General features: G+C 47.9%; 1 protein-coding gene across 10 annotated transcripts in view; it reads right to left on the minus strand.

Moving 5' to 3' along the window:
* FNIP2 (folliculin interacting protein 2) overlaps nucleotides 1-21,453 on the minus strand; it is a 126,154-nt gene that overhangs the window by 38,024 nt on the left and 66,677 nt on the right. For 7 of the 10 annotated variants that reach the window (XM_022582253.3, XM_089911334.1, XM_089911333.1 and 4 more), the window contains 4 exons: nucleotides 20,650-20,750; nucleotides 20,393-20,482; nucleotides 18,832-18,903; nucleotides 6,677-6,806 (listed from right to left, as the gene is read on the minus strand). In XM_022582253.3, coding sequence (XP_022437961.2) covers nucleotides 6,677-6,806; nucleotides 18,832-18,903; nucleotides 20,393-20,482; nucleotides 20,650-20,750 — 393 coding nt within the window. The remainder of the gene's footprint in view (nucleotides 1-6,676; nucleotides 6,807-18,831; nucleotides 18,904-20,392; nucleotides 20,483-20,649; nucleotides 20,751-21,453) is intronic. The other 3 variants (XM_022582256.2, XM_022582254.2, XM_089911331.1) reach the window with 2 other exon arrangements.

The raw sequence follows: 21,453 nt of genomic DNA on the forward strand, positions 1-21,453 counted from the left end.
CTTCTTTATCCATTCATCTGTCGATGGACACTTAGGATGCCTCCATGTCCTGGCTATTGTAAATAGTGCTGCAATGAACATTTTGGTACATGGCTCTTTTTGAATTATGGTTTTCTCAGGGTATATGCCCAGTAGTGGGATTCCTGGGTCATATGGTAGTTCTATTTTTAGTTTTTTGAGGAACCTCCATACTGTTCTCCATAGTGACTGTATCAATTTACATTCCCACCAACAGTGCAAGAGGGCTCCCTTTTCTCCACACCCTCTCCAGCATTTATTGTTTCTAGATTTTTTGATGATGGCCACGCTGACTGGTGTGAGGTGATACCTCATTGTAGTTTTGATTCACATCTCTCTGATGATTAGCGATGTTGAGCATCCTTTCATGTGTTTGTTGGCAGCCTGTATATCTTCTTGGGAGAAATGTCCGTTTAGGTCTTCTGCCCATTGTTGGATTAGGCTGTTTTTTTGTTATTGAGCTGCACGAGCTGCTTGTAAATTTTGGAGATTAATCCTTTGTCAGTTGCTTCATTTGCAAATATTTTCTCCCATTCTGAGGGTTGTCTTTTCGTCTTGTTTATGGTTTCCTTTGCTGTGCAAAACCTTTTACGTTTCCTTAGGTCCCATTTGTTTATTTTTGTTTTTATTTCCATTTCTCTAGGAGGTGGGTCAAAAAGGATCTTGCTGTGATTTATGTCATATAGCATTCTGCTTATGTTTTCCTCTAAGAGTTTTATAGTGTCTGGCCTTACATTTAGGTCTTTAATCCATATTGAGTTTATTTTTGTGTACAGTGTTAGAGAGTGTTCTAATTTCATTCTTCTACGTGTAGCTGTCCAGTTTTCCCAGCACCACTTATTGAAGAGGCTGTCTTTTTCCATTGTATATTCTAGCCCCCTTTATCAAAGATAAGGTGACCATATGTGCTCGGGTTTATCTCTGGGCTTTCTATCCTGTTCCATTGATCTATATTTCTGTTTTTGTGCCAGTACCATACTGCCTTGATTACTGTAGCTTTGTAGTATAGTCTGAAGTCAGGGAGCCTGATTCCTACAGCTCCGTTTTTCTTCCTCAAGATTGCTTTGGCTCTTCGGGATCTTATGTCTTTCCATACATATTGTGAATTTTTTTGCTCTAGTTCTGTAAAAAATGCCATTGGTAGTTTGACAGGGATTGCATCGAATCTGTAGATTGCTTTGGGTAGTAGAGTCATTTTCACAATGTTGATTTTCCCAATCCAAGAGCATGGTATATCTCTCCATCTGTTTGTATCATCTTTAATTTCTTTCATCAGTGTCTTATAGTTTTCTGCATACAGGTCTTTTGTCTCCTTAGGTAGGTTTATTCCTAGGTATTTTATTCTCTTTGTTGCAGTGGTAAATGGGAGTGTTTCCTTAATTTCTCTTTCAGATTTTTCATCATTAGTGTATAGGAATGCAAGAGATTTCTGTGCATTAATTTTGTATCCTGCAACTTTACCAAATTCATTGATTAGCTCTAGTAGTTTTCTGGTAGCATCTTTAGGATTCTCTATGTATAGTATCATGTCACCTGCAAACAGTGACAGTCTTACTTCTTGTTTTCTGATTTGGATCCCTTTTATTTCTTTTTCTTCTCTGATTGCTGTGGTTAAAACATCCAAAACTATATTGAAGAAGAGTGGTGAGAGTGGGCAACCTTGTCTTTTTCCTGATCTTAGTGGAAATGGTTTCAGTTTTTCACCATTGAGGACGATGTTGGCTGTGGGTTTGTCACATATGGCCTTTATTATGTTGAGGAAAGTTCCCTCTATGCCTACTTTCTGGAGGGTTTTTATCATAAATCAGTGTTGAATTCTGTCGAGAGCTTTCTCTGCATCTACTGAGATCATATGTTTTTTCTCCTTCCATCTGTTAATATGGTTTATCACATTGACTGACTTGCATATATTGAAGGATCCTTGCATTCCTGGGATAAACACCACTTGACCATGGTGTATGATCCTTTTAATGTGCTGTTGGATTCTGTTTGCTAGTATTTTGTTGAGGATTTTTGCATCTATGTTCATCAGTGATATTGGCCTGTAGTTTTCTTTCTTTGTGACATCTTTGTCTGGTGTTGGTATCAGGGTGATGGTGGCCTCATAGAATGAGTTTGGGAGTGTTCCTCCCTCTGATATATTTTGGAAGAGTTTGAGAAGGATAGGTGTTAGCTCTTCTCTAAATGTTTGATAGAATTTGCCTGTGAAGCCATCTGGTCCTGGGCTTTTGTCCGTTGGAAGATTTTTAATCACAGTTTCAATTTCAGTGCTTGTGATTGATCTGTTTATATTTTTTATTTCTTCCTGGTACAGTCCTGGAAAGTTGTACTTTTCTAAGAATTTGTCCTTTTCTTCCAGGTTGTCCATTTTATTTGCATATAGTTACTTGTAGTAATTAATCTCTCATGATCCTTTGTATTTCTGCAGTGTCAGTTGTTACTTCTCCTTTTTCATTTCTAATTTCATTTCTAGTTCTGTTGATTTGAGTCTTCTCCCTTTTTTTCTTGATGAGTCTGGCTAATGGTTTATCAATTTTGTTTATCTTCTCAAAGAGCCAGCTTTTAGTTTTATTGATCTTTGCTATTGTTTCCTTCTTTTTTTTTTCATTTATTTCTGCTCTGATCTTTATGTCGTCTTTCCTTCTGGTAACTTTGGGGTTTTTGTTCTTCTTTCTCTAATTGCTTTAGGTGTAATGTTAGATTGTTTGAGATTTTTCTTGTTTATTGAGGTAGGATTGTATTGCTATAAACTTCCTTCTTAGAACTGCTTTTGCTGCATCCCATAGGTTTTGGATTGTCGTGTTTTCATTGTCATTTGTCTCTACGTATTTTTTGATTTCCTCTTTGATTTCTTCAGTGATCTCTTGGTTATTTAGTAACGTATTGTTTAGCCTCCATGTGTTTGTGTATTTTTACGTTTTTTTCCCTGTAATTGATTTCTTATCTCATAGCGTTGTGGTTGGAAAAGATGCTTGATACGATTTCAATTTTCTTAAATTTATGAAGGCTTGATTTGTGACCTAGGATATGATCTATCCTGGAGAATGTTCCATGAGCACTTGAGAAGAAAGTGTATTCTGTTGGTTTTGGATGGAATGTCCTTTATAAACATCAATTAAGTCCCCATCTTGTTCAATGTATCATTTAAAGCTTGTGTTTCCTTATTCATTTTCATTTTTGATGATCTGTCCATTGGTGAAATTGGCGTGATAAAGTCCCCTACTATGATTGTGTTACTGTCGATTTCCCCTTTTATGGCTGTTAGTATTTGCCATATGTATTGAGGTGCTCCTATGTTGGGTGCATAAATATTTACAATTGTTATATCTTCTTCTTGGATTGATCCCTTGATCATTATGTACTGTCCTTCTTTGTCTCTTGTAATACTCTGTTTTAAAGTCTATTTTGTCTGATATAAGAATTGCTACTCCAGCTTTCTACTGATTTCCATTTGCATGGAATATCTTTTTCCATCCCCTCACTTTCAGTCTGCATGTGTCCCTAGGTCTGAAGTGGGTCTCTCGTAGACAGCATGTATACAGGTCTTGTTTTTGTATCCATTCAGACAGTGTTTTGGTTGGAGCATTTAATCCATTTACATTTAAGGTAATTATCGATATGTATGTTCCTATTACCATTTTCTTAATTGTTTTGGGTTTGTTATTGTAGTTCTTTTCCTTGTCTTGTGTTTCCTGCCTAGAGAAGTTCCTTCAGCTTTTGTTGTAAAGCTGGTTTGGTGGTGCTGAATTCTCTTAGCTTTTGCTTGTCTGTAAAGGTTTTATTTTCTCTGTCAAATCTGAATGAAACCCCTGCTGGGTAGAGCAATCTTGGTTGTAGGTTTTTCCCTTTCATCACTTTAAATATGTCCTGCCACTCCCTTCTGGCTTGCAGAGTTTCTGCTGAAAGATCAGCCGTTAACCTTATGGGGATTCCTTTGTGTGTTATTTGTTGTTTTTCCCTTGCTGTTTTCAATATTTTTTCTTTGTACTTAATTTTTGACAGTTTGATTAATAGGTGTCTTGGCATGTTTCTCCTTGGATTTATCCTGTATGGGACTCTCTGTGCTTCCTAGACTTGATTAACTATTTCCTTTCCCATGTTAAGGAAGTTTTCAACTATAATCTCTTCAAATATTGTCTCAGTCCCTTTCTTTTTCTCTTCTTCTTCTGGGACCCCTATAATTCGAATATTGGGGCGTTTAATGTTGTTGCAGAGGTCTCTGAGACTGTCCTCAATTCTTCTCATTCTTTTTTCTTTTTTCTGCTCTGCGGTAGTTATTTCCACTATTTTATATTCCAGGTCCCTTATCCGTTCTTCTGCCTCAGTTATTCTGCTATTGATTCCTTCTAGAGAATTTTAAATTTCATTTATTGTGCTGTTCATCATTGTTTGTTTGCTCTTTAGTTCTTCTAGGTCCTTGTTAAACGTTTCTTGCATTTTCTCCATTCTATTTCCAAGATTTTGGATCATCTTTACTATCATTATTCTGAATTCTTTTTTAGGTAGACTGCCTATTTCCTCTTCATTTGTTTGGTCTGGTGGGTTTTTACTTTGCTCCTTCATCTGCTGTGTGTTTCTCTGTCTTCTCTTTTTGCTTCACTTACTGTGTTTGGGGTCTCCTTTTCGCAGGCTGCAGGTTCATAGTTTCTGTAGTTTTTGGTGTCTGTCCCCAGTGGGTAAGTTTGGTTCAGTGGGTTGTGTAGGCTTCCTGGTGGAGGAGACTGGTGCCTGTGTTCTGGTGGATGAGGCTGGATCTTGTGTTTCTGGTGGGCAGGTCCACATCTGGTGGTGTGTTTTGGGGTGTCTGTGAACTTAGTATGATTTTAGGTAGCCTCTGTGCTAATGGATGGGGGTGTATTCCTGTCTTGCTAGTTGTTTGGCATAGGGTGTCCAGCACTGTAGCTTGCTGGTTGTTGAGTGGAGCTGTGTCTTAGCGTTGAGATGGAGATCTCTGGGAGAGCTCTCACCCATTGATATTACGTGGAGCTGGGAGGTCTCCGGTGGTCCGATGTCCTGAATTCGGCTCTCCCACCTCAGAGGCTCAGGCCTGACACCCGGCCAGAGCACCGAGACCCTGTCAGCCCCACGGCTGGCTAGTGTTGGGGGGTCTCCTGCAGAGGTGGGGGGTGGCTGTGTCTCACTGTGGGGACAAGGACACTGGCAGCAGAAGTTCTGGGAAGTACTCCTTGGCGTTAGCCCTCCCAGAGTCCGCCATTAGCCTCAAGAAAGAGCCTGTAGCCTCCAGTGCTGGATCACCTCAGGCCAAACAACCCAAAATTTATATTTTTAAGGTTTATTACAAATTCATCTCAATGTTGTTATAACCTATAAAGCTCCAGTAACACCTTCAATGCGCACAAAGAACTTTCCCAAAATAAAAAAGTTATCAAAAATTATTTGTCAGCTTGCATTTGCCAGGAGTGACTAATGCTGCTTTCAATTATGTCGATTGACGTACACATTTTGATGACCTAAACGAATGAATGTGCAGAAAAGTGAGCCAGCAAAAACTTACGATGAATGAAGATAGTGACTGAAGTATTACTATTGATTATATTATATAAAATTTTTACACCAAAACATTTTAGTAATTTATAACTTTGTGATAATAGTCACGTATCACTATTATTTCTATTATATTTTGTAAGTAAAATATTTTTAATGGAAAAGCCTTACATTCATGTTATAGATTATTCTGAAAATGCCCGAAGCCCTGGAACATAATGTTTCTTTAAATACAAACAAACAAACAAAACTAACACGTGATGTTAATTTTGGGAGAAGAGGGCCAGCAGCCTGATGCCCTGCACACGCCTCGGCTCCCCTGTTTCTCAGCCTGTGCTTTCAGGTCCCCCCCTTCACGAAGGCTGCCCAAACCCCAAGACCTCCCGCGAGGCTGCATCCCGCCCCCGGGCCGCACACCCCCATGCCCCTCTGAGCGTTTAGCACTTACCTTCTTCACACCACTGTTTACGTGAGCATCGTCTCTGTGAGCTCCTGAAGTGCAGGCCTGCAGCCAGCTCTTTACCCCTTCTCAGAGCCAACACATGCCGACCTCTATTCACTTACTAAGGTAACCAACTGTCATGTGGGTTTTTCATAGGTAATTAATTCCTTCATTTCTTAATTCCCCTTTAAGTTTCTGGGTTGTAGGAAGAAGAGGTGGGAAGGTACTGATGTAACATCATCATAAGCCAAAAACGTGAGTTTTGCAACATAACGAAACTTTAGACCTGAAAACCAACTGAAAGGAAGGCAGAGAGTATCTCGACGCTGTCTCTATTCATAATCAGACTGTTGACTGTTTAAGAATTTGTTTCACCAGAAATTAACCATCCTTGAGTTCATATATTTTCAAAGACCACACTGGCGTCACCGTAAACCAAGGAAAGATTGGTTCCAGCCTTCTAACTTACGAAGGCACACCTGGAAGGGACCCAGTGCAAAGAGAGCACACATTCACTTTAAACCAATGCCGGATCTACCCAGGTAGTCCCAGGGTCTTTCCCGGAACCTCTCACCTGTGAATTCCAGGCTGAGCTGAAGCCGAGCAGAAAGCTCCGGCCCGTCTGTGGTGACAGCAAGTGAGTGCAGTGTCCGCCAGCATCGCCGGGCCGCCCGCCCCAGTGCCCTGCGCAGCCAGGGGAACCCAGCTCACCTCCTGGGAATGATGCCGTTTTCCAAGCTCGTGGTCTGGCTCCGAAGCCAGCGGCGCTGGTAACTGCTGGAGGAGGACGTAGAGGAGCTTGGAGACGGGAACGGTGTGATCAGAAGGCTGCTCAGGGAGGCTGCGGGAAGAAGATTGGGAAGTTGAGAGCTGGGCTCCAGGAGCCCACGTGCACCTACGTGAAAAATATCTATACAAGCCCCGGGACCTAACCGTTCAGGTTCTACCGGCCACAGCCAGCAGGGGGAGCCCTCTCAGGCTGCCGTACAGCCAAGAAAACACCCTTTAAAAAGAACAGGGGTCGCCGACACGGCAAGGGCATCGGTGACCAGGCACCAGCCCCGTTCCAAATGTAAACAAACATTACTCATCCAGTCAGAGGGCAGCCTGCAGATTTCGGATACAACGGAGTCCACGGAAGTACTGCTACTGCTGCCCGGGAGCCGGTGCCGCACACGGAGCCGGCTCGCGCGCGTGTCCCCCCTTGACTGCTTGGTCCCCCGTGTTTCGAGGTGGAATCCAGGCAGAAGGGTACTTGCCCCGCAAAGCACCCTCTCCCGCCGCCATCTCCAGATACACGGCACTTCCCGCCCCTCACGACTCCCTCGGCTCTGCAGGAGGCACATCTGCTCCTAGACGTGCTTTCTGCTTGGATGACTCGGCTGCCCTCAGCCTCTCTGCGGCCTCCGTCACGGTGCGTCCCTAGGTGTGGCTGACGCACAGCCCCACCGGTCCCCGTCAGGGCAGGCAAAGGGCTTCTTTCAAACCCCGGCTGCTTGGAGGAGCTCTGTGGGTTTGGAAGAACAGAGGGACGAAACAGATGTTTTCCCCTTTGCCCCCCAGGGTCAAGGAATCAGGACACTGAAATGTTACTCAGTCGGGGGCAGAGGGAGTGGAATGTGCCAGTCGGCTGGCTGATGTTTGCACAGGCGGATCACTGGGCACCGGGCCGACTTCAGGAAGTGCAGTATACCATGCTCATGGACACCCCTCGGAAGGCAGCCTCTCCACGTGAACGGTCGCACTTTTATTCACACTTTTACAGGCAGATGGAAAGCAGCTGAGTCCCCGACGTGAGTTCTGAAATCCAACTTGCCTGGCTGCGAGTCAAGTGTCTACAACGTGCCAGGCGCTGTTCAGCGCACAGGGATCCCACACGGAGCTGAAGAGCTGTGAGACCAGGGAACCCCTGGCCACAAGGTGAGATGCTAACAACTCAGGCTTCTTTCTGTCCACCGCAGAGGTGCTATGAGCATCCACAAGATGCTTTTCTTCTGATCCAGTCAACATGCACAGGAACTGTGTCCAGGAGACCTTATTCATCTGTGATTCCCTGTACCCAGGACAGCGCCTGAGACACAATGGACAATTAATAAATGTTGGCTGAGCGTACGGCGTTTCTGCGCTGAAGTGTTACCAGGTGAGGCTGCCTTGGTTTCAGCCTTGAGGCTGGACTTCAACCTCCAAAATCAAATCCTGGTTTCAAGTATCAGCGAGTAGGTAATTTTACTGAGAATTTTGAAGGGAGATAGAAGAGAGTTTTTCCTCAAAGTCACACAGTACTACTTAATAAAAAAAAAAATCCTAATTAAACATGTCTGCCTCACCCCCAAGTTTTCAAAATCCCTTATAAGACCAGAAGATCCTCACCCCCTAGTCCCAAATCTTCAGGGTCCCATCCCTCTCCCGATCTTATGCTGGGTGTAACAGCTCCTTCTTGGCAGGTGGAGAACAGAGGTGAGTTACAGTACTTGTATTATAAGTACTTTTTTTTTTTTCCCTGATCACAGAAGCAAGATGGCGATGACCCTGAGGACCACTTCCTTCTGGAAGTCGTATTGCTGCATGATTCAGTTTAGTAAACCAAGTAAGACCCATGCTCTTGTTCAAATCCCAGCTCTGCCACTCACCGGCTGGGACACTTGGGCAGTCCACTTAACCTGTCAGCTTTCTCATCTGTGAAATGGGGGGCAAAAAAGGACCACACCGCAGTACTTTTTGTGAGACCTGCAACCTGCTAGTGGGCTACGAAGTCTTTAGCGGATCAAAACTGGTATTTTAAAAAAGGAGCAGAAAAGAAAATAGAGTAGGTTGCAGCGTTAACATTAATTGGTGACACTTTTGTTTGTTATATATAAAGATGTTTGTTACTGCATCATGATGATGAAATGCATTAGCATGGGTTGCAGACAAAAGAACACTTTGAAAACCACCGACCTATTTCATATGGTTCCTGTGAGGATTAAACAAATCAATACGTGTAAAAATACGTGTAAAGCACTTACCCCAGCACCCCATACAGTAAATGCTAGCTACTCACTCTCTCTGATAATTCTTGGAAAAGGTGGACTAGGTAAGACATTTCAGAGTACTGAGAGGTCATTAATTCTGATTAATTATGAAAAGAACCAAGAACTTGTAACGGAGACATGAAAAAGGCAAAAAATTAAAATAATAAAAACCCAAGGAGGATGTTCCCTTTATCCCTACTATAAAATGCGGAATAATAATTTTTACGAAATATAATCTAAAGGACTGGCTTAGTGCTCTCCAGCATTTCCTCAAAAATATTTTAATATCATGTAGTAAGGTTTCTATGTAAAAGTACTGTGGTATATGTCGTCAATCAGATATTCTAGGAAACAATACAGCTACAACTCTCAAATGCAAGAAGAGGCCTAATTTTGGCTTGTAACCTATTGCCATTTTCACGAGAAAAGGGTGGATTCAATCACCACTTAGTGCGTGTGACAGGCCTGGGCCGTGGTCTTCAAGGCAGTGCAACGTGGAGTGGTGCTGGGGCCCTGGTGTACGTCCCCGTCGCCAGGGCTGCGTCAAGCGTGCCCAGCTGTTTCCCTACCTTTGCTAAGGGGACTGGTACCTCCAGGACACCGAAGCGCTTCTGCATGAGAGTTACGTGGGGTGGGTCCCAGCTTCGTGAGCCAGGTAGAGGAATTCTCCAGTTGGTGCCACAGCTGTAAAATGTGCGACTTTCAGTTAAATTATACCTAGGCTCAGTTTCAGCTTTTAAAGTGCTATGTCTAACACTCCTTAATATTTTTAGTATCACTTTTCTTTTTAGAATAATTTTACAGTTAGAACAAATGTTAATGCATACAGACTGCAAAGACTTTTGGAGTTTTGTACATTAATAAGAAAATAATTTGAGCTTTCATCCCCACCCTCCTGACTGAGGGGGCTCTTCAGTGAGCATCTATTTATTCCTGCAGAAATTAGCAGTGAGAAAAAAGAATAAGTCTAAAGGCTTAAAAATGCTGATTGCTGGCTCTTCTTGGCCCATGTCATTCAAGTTCAAGATGAATGTTTAACTCTCTCTGGAAATACGTTTGCTGTTTGGAGAGTTTACTAGAAACACCGTACTGATGATCTGACTACAGGATTTGGATTTGAACAAATAGTGCCCTGAAACTCTTAAATCAAACCCATTCCCTCAACACACATTTTCTGAGCACCTACTAAGAGCCTGGCACCACCTAGGCCTGGGGCAGAAAGTTACAGCATAGAGACAGTATCTGCCCTTAAGAAGCTCACACTTGTGGAATAAGTAAACAAGATGATTTCAGACGGTGATAAGTTCCTGTGATTTTCTTTAAGCAACGAGGGCAAAGGTTTACTCTTTCATCAGCAGTCAGACAACACCCTTGTGAAAACGGGACGTTTCAGCCAAGAGTAAAACGCCAGCAAGAGGCATCCATGGAAAGCGCATCCCAGATGTTCCCTAGGAAAATAACTAGATCATCTCAGTAAGTCTTTAAAACAATCCATGTGTACTCCTCCTGGTACATATGGGGGACATATCCCCCCGCCTCACGCAAATATCCATTGAGCATCTCCTATATGCCAGGCGGGATTCACGCTGCTGGGGATGGAGCAGTCAGTGTGGCACAACAGGTGGGTCTCTGCCCTCGGGGAGCTTCTAGGGGAGAAGGAGAAACAAACAAACATCCCTAAGAAATTACCAGATAACCACAGAGTGTGGTGAGTCCCAAGAAGCAAGCCTGACACTGGAAAAGGAAGTGCAAAAGTCAAGCACTCAGAAGCTGCTATAATTCCTTCAACGGGAAGAATTCTGAGGTTGGCTTGTTTGTGTATCTGGAAACACTGCCACCAAAATGAAAACAGGCTAATGTGACCAGGCCCCTATTCCTGCCCAAGCTCATCTTGCACACTCCCCTCACGACATCCAGCCTTCCTCTGTTCCTGGTACACAATGGTCTTTCTGCGCCCCACACACAAACCTGCAAAGCCAGCTCCCACCCCCGAGCTCTGCCCCAGCAGCCCCCAGGCCTGAGATGCTCTTTGTTCTGGCTTCACCAAGCTGTCTACCAGGGGCACTCAAGTCAGCTGAAATTTCAGCTTCCGGGAGAGGCCTTCCTTGAGCACCCTGGTGGTGATGAGTGCCTGCCTACATTTTATAGTCTTTCTCTGTGTCCCCTTTATTGAATATAATTCCATGTCTAGTTGATCACTGATCTATCCCCACATCTGACAAAAATGTCTGGCACATAAGATGCTTAAGAAATGTTGCCGTATGAAGAACAAGAAAATGATTATGTGAAGGACAGTGATGCCTGTCTTGATTGGCAAGCATGGCGGAAACAAAGCATTAGAATACAAATTTCTAGAGAGAGTTCAAAGCCTGAATTTATTAAAAAGTTTCCTATGGTCAAAGCTGTATGCAGAGCATTTGAATTTTCTCTACCCCCCACCCCCCATTAAAAGAAAATCTTTCTTCTGTTTGGTGGTGATGGTGAAGGTGATGGTGGTGGTGATGCTGGTGATGGTGGTGGAGGTGGTCATGGTGATGGAGGTGATGCTGGTGGTGATGATGGTGATGGTGGTGATGAAGTTGATGGTGGTGGCGATGATGGCAGTGGTGGTGATGCTGGTGATGGTGGTGGAGGTGGTCATGGTGATGGAGGTGATGCTGGTGGTGATGATGTTGGTGATGGTGGTGATGAAGTTGATGGTGGTGGTGATGGTGGTGATGGTGGAGGTGATGGTGGTGGTGACGGTGGTGGTGGTGGTGATGGTGGTGGTGGTGATGGTGGTGGTGACGGTGGTGGTGGTGGAGGTGATGGTGGTGGTGGTGGTGGTGATGAGGGTGATGGTGGTGGTGGTGGTGGTGATGGTGGTGGTGGTGGTGGTGGTGGTGGTGGTGGTGATGGTGGTGGTGGTGGTGGTGGTGGTGGTGATGGTGGTGGTGGTGGTGATGGTGGTGGCGATGGCGGTGGTGGTGGTGATGGTGATGGTGGTGGTGGTGGTGGTGATGGTGGTGATGGTGGTGGTGATGGTGGTGGTGGTGGTGGTGATGGTGGTGGTGGTGGTGGTGGTGGTGGTGGTGGTGGTGGTGGCGATGGTGGCGGTGGTGGTGGCGATGGTGGCGGTGGTGGTGGCGATGATGGTGGTGGTGGTGGTGGTGGTGGTGGTGATGGTAGTGGTGGTGGTGGTGATGGTGGTGATGGTGGTGATGATGGTGATGGTGGTGGTGATGGTGGTGATGGTGGTGGTGATGGTGGTGGTGGTGGTGGTGATGGTGGTGATGGTGGTGGTGGTGGTGGTGGTGGCGATGATGGTGGTGGTGAAGATGGTGATGGTGGTGGTGATGGTGGTGGTGGTGGTGGCGATGGTGGTGGCGGTGGTGGCGATGATGGTGGCGGTGGAGGTGATGGTGGTGGTGATGGTGGTGGTGGAGGTGATGGTGGTGGTGATGGTGGTGATGGTGATGGTGGTGGTGATGGTGGTGATGGTGGTGGTGATGGTGGTGGTGATGGTGGTGATGGTGGTGGTGATGGTGGTGATGGTGGTGGTGATGGTGGTGGTGATGGTGGTGGTGGTGGCGATGATGGCGGTGGTGAAGATGGTGATGGTGGTGGTGATGAGGGTGATGGTGGTGGTGATGGTGGTGGTGGTGGCGATGATGGTGGTGGTGGAGGTGATGGTGGTGGTGATGGTGGTGATGGTGGTGATGGTGGTGGTGATGGTGGTGGTGGTGGCGGTGGTGATGGTGGTGGTGATGGTGGTGGCGATGAGGGTGATGGTGGTGATGAGGGTGATGGTGGTGGCGATGATGGAGGTGATGGCGGTGATGGTGGTGGTGGAGGTGATGGTGGTGGTGGTGGCGATGATGGTGGTGGTGGAGGTGATGGTGATGGTGGTGATGGTGGTGATGGTGGTGATGGTGGTGGTGATGGTGGTGGTGATGGTGGTGGTGATGGTGGTGATGGTGGTGGTGATGGTGGTGGTGATGGTGGTGGTGGTGGCGATGATGGTGGTGGTGGTGGTGGTGGTGTTGGTGATGGTGGTGGTGGTGATGAGGGTGATGGTGGTGGCGATGATGGAGGTGATGGTGGTGATGGTGGTGGTGGAGGTGATGGTGGTGGTGATGATGTTGGTGATGGTGAAGGTGGTGATGGTTGGTGGTGATGGTGGTGGTGGAGGTGGTCGTGGTGGTGGTGAAGGCGATGGCGCCCCTCTCCAGAACCAGGGGGACAGAGACCCCCATGCTGGCCCGCCCCGAGCACCACATCCCAGGGCCCTCTCTGTCCCGTCTCTCACAGGCAGCCTCACTCTGTGGGTCATGAATCTCCCTTTGCCCCCACTCCCTGTGGGTGTGCATGTGCGCGCACGTGTGTGCGTGTGTGTGTGTGTGTGTGCATGTGTGTGCGCATGTGTGCGTGTGTGCCATCTGTCTTCACACCCAAACGGCAGAGTGGCCAAAACTCGGGTCCTGTCTGAACACCATGACGACGCGTGCTCTTGTCCTGAAGGCTGACCGTAAAGCACTTAATAAACGTGTCTGAACATATGAGCTAGGCGTTCTCCTCACACTGATGGTTTTACTACTTTCCAGGGCACAGAGAATGAAGACATTACCTTCCTGCCCGTGATGTGAGTGTGCTGCTGGGGAAGGGAGTCAGCAGCTGGATGGAGGTGATGGCTGACCAGGCTGGGAGGCGGGTCCCAGCCCCAGCTGCCTGGACCTTCCTCTCCCCCTCGCCACGACCGCCAGATTGCAGCTTCTGCCCCACCCGTGTCCTCTTTCTGAACTACGGCTGACTGCTCATGGCTGGGGCACTTGCGGGCACTTGTGACTGAGATACTGGCTCAACACCCGTCTCCCCAGGCGCCTCCTCCCCCGGTATGGGGCATGCCCGCATGCCCCACTCATCGTCCTGTTAGAAACTGGAGAGTCGCCCTTTGTCCCCCCGCCATGCCCTGTGTCCCATTAGTCCCCGAGCCCCTCCAGGACCACCTTCCAGCACGGCTGAAACCCATCCCTCCTCTCTCCCGAGACCTTACCTGAACATTCCTAAGAGCAGCCACTCAAATAACCTCTTGAGAATGAATTTATCTTTCTGATTCATATATGCACAGGGCACACATTCACAGTGTCCAGAAAAGAATGAGAATGCACTCCCTCCATCCCTGTCCCGGGGGGGACCCCTTCCAGACACATTCGATGAACACACTTTTCTATCTTTATATGTGGAGAGAGATCTTGTATATGCCCTTTTTCTCTTGAAACATAAATGACCGTTTACTGCAACTGCTGATCAACTTTTCTTTTTCACTTACAAATATATCTAAGAGAACTGTTCTATTTCGAGGCCTGCTAGGCTGCCGTGCCCTTCCAACCACCGCGTGGGGCTGCTCTGTGGGACGAACGTGACTTAAGCAGGCCCTGGATGAACACCTAGGTCACCTCCAATGTTCTGCTAGTGACAACAGCTCATCGTGTGAGTTTCCTACTCCTACTTTTCACCCTCCACAAAGACACTAGAAAAATGGTTCTCAAACTTGCTTTAAGTAAAGTCTATGAAGATGAACATCAGATTTTATAGATGTCTCCCTCACTTGGCTTCCTTAATACAAAAAATCAGGAAATAAGGCAAAGACCGTTGAGTAAACCGCTAATACTCTAAGGTAAAAAACACTGTGAGCTTGATATTGAGTTTGTTCCTTTACTGAGGAAGTGTCTTTAAAAAAAATAGGTGGATATAGTCTAACCCATTAGAGCAATAAATGGGATATCCTTGTTATTGCTCTATTACTTATTCTGCGTGTGTGACAAGCTATGTAAAGAGGCACTGGGGCACTTATCGTGAAGGGTAAAATGCATGAAGGCATAGATCAGAATTAAGATTTGATTTCCTCTCTTATTATAGTAAAAGCTACTGAATAACCCAGAAAAAAGTTGGCTATTCTTCTCAGGTACTATTCTAAGAAGGGAAAGAGGAGAAAAAAACCCAATGAACTGTTTTTAAAATTTTTATGCTAAATCAGATAATCCTTTTACACTAGCTTTACAAACACATGCGTGTGCACGCGCGCGCGCACACACACACACACACACACACACACACACACACACACAGCGGTGAGTTCGGGGGAGAAAAAGTTAATGGGAAAAAAATCTTATCTTCTGCCCACCTCCCTCAGTCCTGTACCCCCTGCCCAACTGATCTACTTTAGCAATGAATATACGGGTGCAGTTTTTTCTGGAGCAGTTGGTGAGGCACCAAATAGACCTAGAATATGGAGCCAATCAGGTTCCCCCTTTAGCTGCCCCGAACAAGACTAAGTCCAAGGGCTCACAGGGCGCCGGTGCCTTTTGTGATGAGGCTCGCCCCCCCCGCCCCCCAGTCCCTGACGCTGCGGGCACATTTTACCCGGGCAGCCCCAGGACCTACACCCCTGCACAAACGAGCTTCCGAAATGGCGCTTTTGCTCGACGCTGATGCAGTTCTTTCCTCCCTCCCAGCTGTCGTCCCGCGAACACCCCCGTCCCAGGCGCCACACCCAGGCCCCCGGCTCCCACAGGGCGGGCGAGGCAGCACTCTTCACCCGCTGTTTTAGCTCTGGGTTTACATGGAGCTTCCTGAGGGCGGGTGCTAAGGGTCACTCATCTCCTACATCGCCCCAGTTCTGGCAGAGCCTGCCAGCCTAGGGGGTACAAGATTGTTATTCAATAAATGTAATAAATGTGGCTTCACGGCCTGACTCAGGGCTACCCTGCCAACCCCTTCCCTTCACCTCGATTGTAGCAAACTGGCCCAACTGTGGAAGCCACCACGGTAACTGAGCTCTCCTACAACAGAGGGCCCTCGGGAGTGCAAACCCAGACAGCGCTTTGCAGCCCCGGGGCACATGGTGCACGAGGGGCACGCGGTCAGCACCCACAACATTCCTCCCTGACGCGGGCGGAAGACAGGTGCGGGGAAGGGGCTGGCGGAGGGCGACAGAGACCCTCGGTGTCTTGTCTTTCTGCCGGGGAACCGTACTGTGTGCTCTCAGACTCTTCATCCGGATCGAGTCCCTCTCTGTAGAGGATGATTTAAAAAGCAAAAAACAAACATAGAAGCTTTTCTAAAGTTACTTCTTTACTGAACTACTGGGGAAGAAAAAGACTCTGAGGTCACTCTTCAGATGTGACTTGTGTGTTCAGAGTTTTGGGGCAGCCGCCATGCAGCCCGTTCATCATGAAGATGAACTGGTGTCAGCTGTGACTTCAGAGCTTCTGCTGGCCTGGTACTGACAGCTGCAAACATTCCCCATCTCCAAAGGCGCCAGCCTAGGTAACCTTGGCAACGAGTGACGTCTGCGGGACAAAAGGTCAGAGGAACTGCACACAAGCACTGCTCTCTCGTTTAAAAAAGGCATTTCCCACAGGAGCACTGGGGTAAGCACCCTGACGCTGCTGTGTGTGCCCTGCAATGAATCCATTACCTAAATGCGCGGCAGGCCGGGAGCCGGGTGTCTCGCCATGGGGGGCGGTTTGCAGATAAGCCGGGCGGGGAGGGTGGGACGGCCCACGGGCTCGCAGATGGCGGGCAACACGGAGAAATCCGCAGCACTCACGCGTCGCTGAATGTAGGTGCGGGCATCGCCGACAGCAGTACGCACAGAGACACAGACACACAGCCGGCACAAACTCACACTCCTGCTTGCTGGCGTCAAGGTGCAACAAGCGTATCTGGGGTCCAGACCCTGGGACCTAATTCCGTCTCCAGTGAAAGGACAGGGCAACACGGAGACACAACTGATTCTAGGGATGGGGCAGGACATACATGAGGCACGTCTGGAGCATCCTGTAGTGCCAGAAAGCGAGGAAGCGCTACACACACACACACACACACACACACACAGAGTGAGAGAGGTTAAAGAAACACTGGAGCCAATGGAAAGCGCTCCACGGCTTCCACGGCCAAAGCTGGAGCCACGTGAGCGACTGGGGTGACCTGAAGTGTAAAGTAAGCATTCTGAGTCCATATTGATATGAACGACTGGCGGGCTGCACGGATGAGGAAGGGGGACAGGCTGCCACGCAGAAGAGCTCCTAGCAGCTGACGCAGGGCCCTGCCCGCAGCAGACGGGGAGAGGCCACACAGTCACCGTGCCAGCCAGGTGACCAAGGCCACCGTCAGCGGTCATAACTTACGCTGACAGTACCTACCCTTGGTCGGGGGCAACGAAAGTGTCACCGAACCTCCGTGACCTCTCTTCCAAAACGCGGTCCACTCACGTGCAGAGCATCAAACAAATTCCAACAGCTGGCATTCTACACAGCACCTGGCTGCTACTTCCGGAGACTGTCACGGTCGTCACAAAACACAGCAAGTCTGAGGAACTGCCTGAGCCCAGCAGAGTCAAACAGACGTGACAACTGACCGCCCCGTCTCACGGGCTAAGGTGTTAACGACAGGGGGCTGCACCGCAGTTCCCCACGACCGTCTCGATTGCGCTGCAAATCTACAACTGTTCTGAAAAACAAATCTGTTGAAGATATTTGCCCCGTCTCTCAACTCTGCAGACAGGAAGTTACAAATTACAGAAAACAGGAATAAACCGTGGCTGTAATTTCTCTCCATCTTCCACTGTGAATTCAGCTCAAACAGTCGGAGTCGCTGCTCTGCTCCAGGGCGAGGACCCTGGTCCACACAGTGCGGGCGACGTGAGGAACCAGCCACGGCGGGCGCACGAGCGGCCTTTGGTGGAGGGCGACCCTCCCAGGGCTGACCCGGGGGTTTCAGAGCTGCTCCCGGGACGGAAGGGGAGCAGAAGGCCCCGGGGGGCCCCGTGCAGCCAGCCCCCCATCTGCGCGGACTCCCAACAGGAGGGCGGGAGCCTCAAAGGAGACACGGTGGGTTCAGGGGCTGAGCTGCCAACAAAGCCAAAGTTCACATGTGCATCACGTTCACCTCTGCCCCCTCCTCCCGAGAAAGCGTTCAGATCCGGCTGCTACTGACCTTTCACTTCAATGCCAACGCGGCCCTCAACTGTCCCGCTTCTCAAAGGGCAAGGGACACTCGTCTTAGGAGCAATTTAGAGTGGGACCTGGGACCCTCTGCTGCAGGGCTTGCACCTGGACACACCTCTCCTCCACCCACAGATACAAAGAAACTATAAGGGACTAAAAATAACTGGGGGCACGCGCAGTTGGGGCACATTATGGACAAAAGATACAAAGAGACCAAAAAACCCAACTGCCACTTCTGAAGAGGCTGGAGCAAAAACAGGGGTTCAGGAGCAAAAGCAGGGCACCGCACACGCCGTCTGCACTCAGCACCACCTAAGGGGCGGGCAGAACACCTAAGCCGCCCCTCTGGCCTGACTCCTGGACACACCCCTGCCCTCACGCCTTATAAGGAACCAGCTCATCCCCGCTCAGGGAGCGAGCCAGCAAGGGAACCTGTCCTTTGTTCTCCTTCCCTCATGGTGCAGCAGGGGCCCCAATAAAGCCTTGCCTCAATTTCTTGTCTGGCCTCTAGTCTATTTCTATTGCTCAAGGAGGCCCAGAACCCTGGTCAGTCACAACTTGACATGAGGAGAGAAGGGGTACAGGAGACAAAATCTAGAGCATCACGACTCCAGGACAGAAGCAGGTCACCGGACAGCCCCCGTGGTCACAGCCAGAGAGATTCCCATGCACACTATCCTTCCCCTGGTTGGATGCTCAGGACCCAGCAGGTCCCAGGACCACTGGCTCAAGGAGGCTCCCCTCTTTTTAGCGGGACGCTGCTCGACGTACGTTCGTCTCGCAGGAGCCGTCCCTGTGCACGTCACACCCAGATCTCAGAGGGAGGGCTCGCTCCACGGGCGGCCGGCAAGAGGAAAGCACGTACCTGAGCGGGCGATGCCGCTGTCCCTGTCTTCGCTCTGCCCTCTGCTCGGCATGTCGACCGGAGTGCTGTGCACTGCAGGAAGCAAGGAGACCTGGTCACGGGGCTCGCAGAGGCGGGCTGCTCAGACCGCCTGCACTCGCTTTACGCCTGCTGGCGGTGACCGCACGAGGACACACAGGGAGGGACGGGAAAGCAGAATGCAGTTCAGAAGAGACGGGGGAAGGAGGGGGCAGAGGCCAGCGACCACCTGCCCGTGCCTGTCCCCTGGCAGCACTACAGAGGCTCTTCCGAGGGCCTCTCGCCTCTAAAAGAAGCCGAGTCATCAGCTGTGAGGACACTTCATACGACGAGCAGACATCCTCGAGCAGATACTTCCAGCCATTTTCCTCATTAGTAGTAGTTAGATAGCATTTAAGTATCTCAGTAGTTTCAGTGTACTGAAATACTGCAAAATATTAATAAGGACTTTCAAAATGCTTTATAATCAGTTTCAGCAGTAACTACAGGCAACCTCGAGAAGAGAAAGGCTTGAAAACCATTTCAGGAATTTAAAAAACCCTTCTGTGTTTCATAAACCCTCTCTTGGCAGACAGAAACACTTATATTCATTTTCAAATATCTCTTCCTCTGCCTCTTTTCCATATACACCCGTACACAACACTACTGCAGAGGTGCTAAGAAAACACTCTAAAGGACTGCAGACTTCTAGGAATGCTTTACGTTGGCCTCACACGTTGCTACCGTAAGCTTTACGGTGCACGAGAAGCCCGCTGCTCTGCCTGATTAATATACTTGCCAGCTATTTTGTGAAGCGTGTTTATTTTCACAATTTTAAGGAGAGTATATAAACATGTTATCCTCACCTGGAAGCAGTCAGTTAAATAGGGTGCCTAGCATAGTTCGGCTACGGTGAAAAGCAGAATGCAGAATACCGTCTGCGGTAAACACAACCCCTAACGTTAGCAATGAAGGCTCCCACACTAGTTAATCACGCCAGCCTGCGGCAGATATTCGGCAGCCTGGGCTAGACGGCCAGGCCGGTCTCAGGATGTACCTACCCAGAGATGGAGGTGGCTACACCTGTAAAGAAGCTGGAAAGTACATTTGAACTACTTAAATGCTACGGACAGAGAGAGGGAGAGGGGGAGGGAGAGGGGGAGGGAGAGGCCGGTCTTCCATGCTCTTGTTAGAGTGACTTTTGAAGACACAGTGCAGGTAAGGGTGCAGGTGAAAAATGGATCAAAGATGCCACGGCAAAGAGAAACAGTTCACGGCAGCGGAAGAGGCCGAGGAAAATCGGAAGATGTTATCCTCTTAGAAACACGAAGGGCTCATTTCAGATCCAAACCGGCTTACGCCGCGGGGGTATTAGCAGAGACGCTTCCAACAGGGGTTCTGGGGTGGAGGTTTCAGAACGCCAGGCGCTCGGCAGCATATGGAACTAAACATCTCACGAGCCCCTTGGATTTCTAGAGAGGCGCCCAACAGATTTGTTTCTAAGAACCTGCCCAGGAGTTACTAACGTGTGCAGGTCGTACCATACTCAGCATTCCACACAAACCTGCAAAGAAAGAGGCACTGCGGCTGAGCCGGAGCGGTCCTCCTTCAGCCGCCCCCGGGGGCAGTTTGCTGCCGCCTCCCTGCAGCGCACCTGGGGCGGAGACACACAGGGGGGCGGACAAAGTACACACACAGAAATAAACGCAGATTAAAGATAATGCCACAGCAAAACAACACCACAAACTCAAAGAAAGCAAAACGGACACCCACGACGGCGGGACCCGGAAAGCAAGACCCCGCTTACGTGGCGGAGTTTACCTAGGGTACTTCCAGTACGACAGGGACCCAGGTTATTCTGATTTGTGTTCAGTTTCCCCAGGTTAGGATCTTGGTTGATGTATTCGAAGCTGTCTTGCAAGCTGAGTTCAGAGAGGGGAGGAAGGGAGAGAGAGGAGAAAAACATCAAGGGACGAACAAAGCTGTTTGCTAACAGACAACTTTTCTTCATGAATTAATAAAGTCTCACATCTACCGAAGAGACTTAAACTTTAGGGGAATTTGTTGCAGGAAAAGACACAGAGAGGCTTTGGGAGGTAGTTCAACCTATAGAACTAAATGACACATTCCAAACAATTTCACAGTATTATGTAATGAGGGACACCGAATTCTAAAATCTTCCTCCGGTGACTGATACCTAGGATATGGCTATTCATTTCGAGGGTAATTTTACATAAACCCTCAAAATGAAATTCATTTTAACTCTTAGTTAACATCCATGAGCAATTCAGCAACCTTTTTCAGGAGGAGCATATAACAGAAACTATGATTCTTACAGGAGTCTGATTTCACAACTTCTTAAAAGTTAGAATTACTCATAAACACACGTGAGACAAGCAGCTTTTAATAATTGATTGTATTTGTTAACAAATGAAATAAAGATTTCGAGGATAATACAGCATAATGAAGCCAAAATAATTTTTACTTAAATCTGAGCTTGATATTTTATTAGAGGGAGTTAGTATAATAAATGTTCAGGTAATATCAAGGGTCAGAAAAATAATACCTCACAAAAAAATATCAATTCCTATACTGGCTTAAGTCATGACAATCCAGTGTTAAACG

The sequence above is a fragment of the Delphinapterus leucas genome, chromosome 5 (assembly GCF_059928025.1).
Source record: "Delphinapterus leucas isolate spDelLeu-1000000601 "Yukka" chromosome 5, BTC_Dleu_Yukka2, whole genome shotgun sequence".
Classification (NCBI taxonomy): Eukaryota; Metazoa; Chordata; class Mammalia; order Artiodactyla; family Monodontidae; genus Delphinapterus; species Delphinapterus leucas.